The 1732-nt window shown below is 45.2% G+C and overlaps 1 protein-coding gene across 1 annotated transcript in view; it reads left to right on the forward strand.

The window, feature by feature from the left end:
- elac2 (elaC ribonuclease Z 2) overlaps window positions 1–1298 on the forward strand; it is a 9804-nt gene extending 8506 nt beyond the window's left edge. Inside the window, exons 22-24 of the mRNA XM_007577789.2 lie at window positions 516–594; window positions 738–882; window positions 958–1298. Of these exons, the coding sequence (XP_007577851.1) occupies window positions 516–594; window positions 738–882; window positions 958–1167 (434 nt within the window). The 3' untranslated portion in view covers window positions 1168–1298. The remainder of the gene's footprint in view (window positions 1–515; window positions 595–737; window positions 883–957) is intronic.
- The last annotated feature ends 434 nt before the right edge of the window (window positions 1299–1732 follow it).

Raw genomic sequence — 1732 nt, forward strand, 5'->3', positions numbered from 1 at the left:
GTGAGAGAGTGAGGCGTGAGAGAGTGAGGCTCGGAGGAGTGAGGCACAGGGAGTGAGGTGCGGGGGAGTGAGGCGCGAGGGAGTGAGACGTGAATGGGTAAGGCGTGAGAGAGTGAGGCTCGGAGGAGTGAGGCACGGGGAGTGAAGCGCGAGGGAGTGAGGCGTGAGGGAGTGAGGCGTGGAGGAGTGAGGCGTGGAAGCCTTCAGTTCTCTAATATGTCTCTCATGGCTCTGCTGTCTGTGATTCGAGGCGGTTGAGGCTACCGCTAACTAGCTGCTAATTTTCCCAGGCTGGACAAAGTTCATACATTTCTGTGGACAAAGATCTTATTATGGTTTAAAAGGTCAGAACTGAATTCACTGTTTAATGTTTGTGTGTTTAGCAGAAGCTCCCAGCTCCTTCCACTAGCTCCCAGTAGGTCTTCCTTTACTGGCTGCTTGTTCCCAGTCCTGACTGGGACGCGGCTGGTTCCTCTGGGGAGCGAGGGGTTAAACGTTTGTGGGGATGTTTCCAGGAAATGAAGCGACGTTGCTGATCCATGAAGCCACGCTGGAGGACGAGCTGCTGGAACAAGCTGTGGAGAAACGACACAGGTGAGACGGCAGCCCATCACTTCTCCTCTGGAGCTTTTCGGACTCTCCTGCTTTTTGTGACATTTTTTATAGAACAACTATAAATTGGTTTGTGTTTTCTGGTTCTGGATATTTTTAATATCTGTAATTGATGTTTTCTGCAGCACGACCTCACAGGCCATCGGCATCGGCATGAAGATGAACGCCGACTTCATCATGTTGAACCACTTCAGCCAACGCTACGCCAAGATCCCGCTCTTCAGTGAAGACTTCAGTGACAAAGTGGGAATCTCCTTCGACCACATGAAAGTAAGGCTCTGCTACGACATGCAGAAGTAAAATCTGCCATGAACTCTGGTTTTAAGGATGACTTGTTTCTTCCAGGTCAGCTTCAGAGACTTTAAAACTCTCCCTAAACTCACCGCTGCTCTGAAGACGCTGTTTGCTGAGGAGCTGGAGGAGATGGAGGAGCAGCGGGAGCTGAGGAGCCGCAGAGGAGGCGGCTGCAGCCCGGTGATGCAGGCAGGAGCAAAGAGAGGCCAGCAGGGGGCGCCGCTACACAGCGGCGACTCAAAGAGGCTGAAGTCCAGCTGATTCCTCCGCAGGAACAGAAACAATCATTTTATTTATCAGACACTTTTATTTACTGCAGAAATGAGTTTTCTGGTGATGCTGTGAAAATAGTTTGATTTTTGTTGAGCAGAATAAAAATCTTCACACCAATCTGCTGCGGACAGTTACTGATCACATCACATGAAATAAATGTTTTTATGACAGAGGAATATTTCTAATGTAGATAAATAAAAATACAAAAACAGGAATAAGGAGTAAAATTATGAAAACGCTCTGAATTTGCTACATTAATATAATTAAGAAGTTTTTTTAAAGGAAAAAACTTGGATGGTATTTGATATTCAAATGCAAAAATGTACATTAAAGGTTGAATATTGTGACTTTGTCAGTAAATTAAAAGCTTCAAATTAATCAGAAAAATAAATCAGTTTTCAGAGATGATAGACATTTGCAATTAAAAATGCTAGAAGTTCTCAAGGGTTAAAAGCTTCAGTCTAACTTTTATAAACTTAAATATTAAAACTGTTGCTGTCACTCAGATTGATTGACAGCAGTAAGCCCCGCCCCTGGCTCTGATTGGTTGTTT

The sequence above is a fragment of the Poecilia formosa genome, unplaced genomic scaffold (assembly GCF_000485575.1).
Source record: "Poecilia formosa unplaced genomic scaffold, Poecilia_formosa-5.1.2 Scaffold455, whole genome shotgun sequence".
NCBI lineage: Eukaryota > Metazoa > Chordata > Actinopteri > Cyprinodontiformes > Poeciliidae > Poecilia > Poecilia formosa.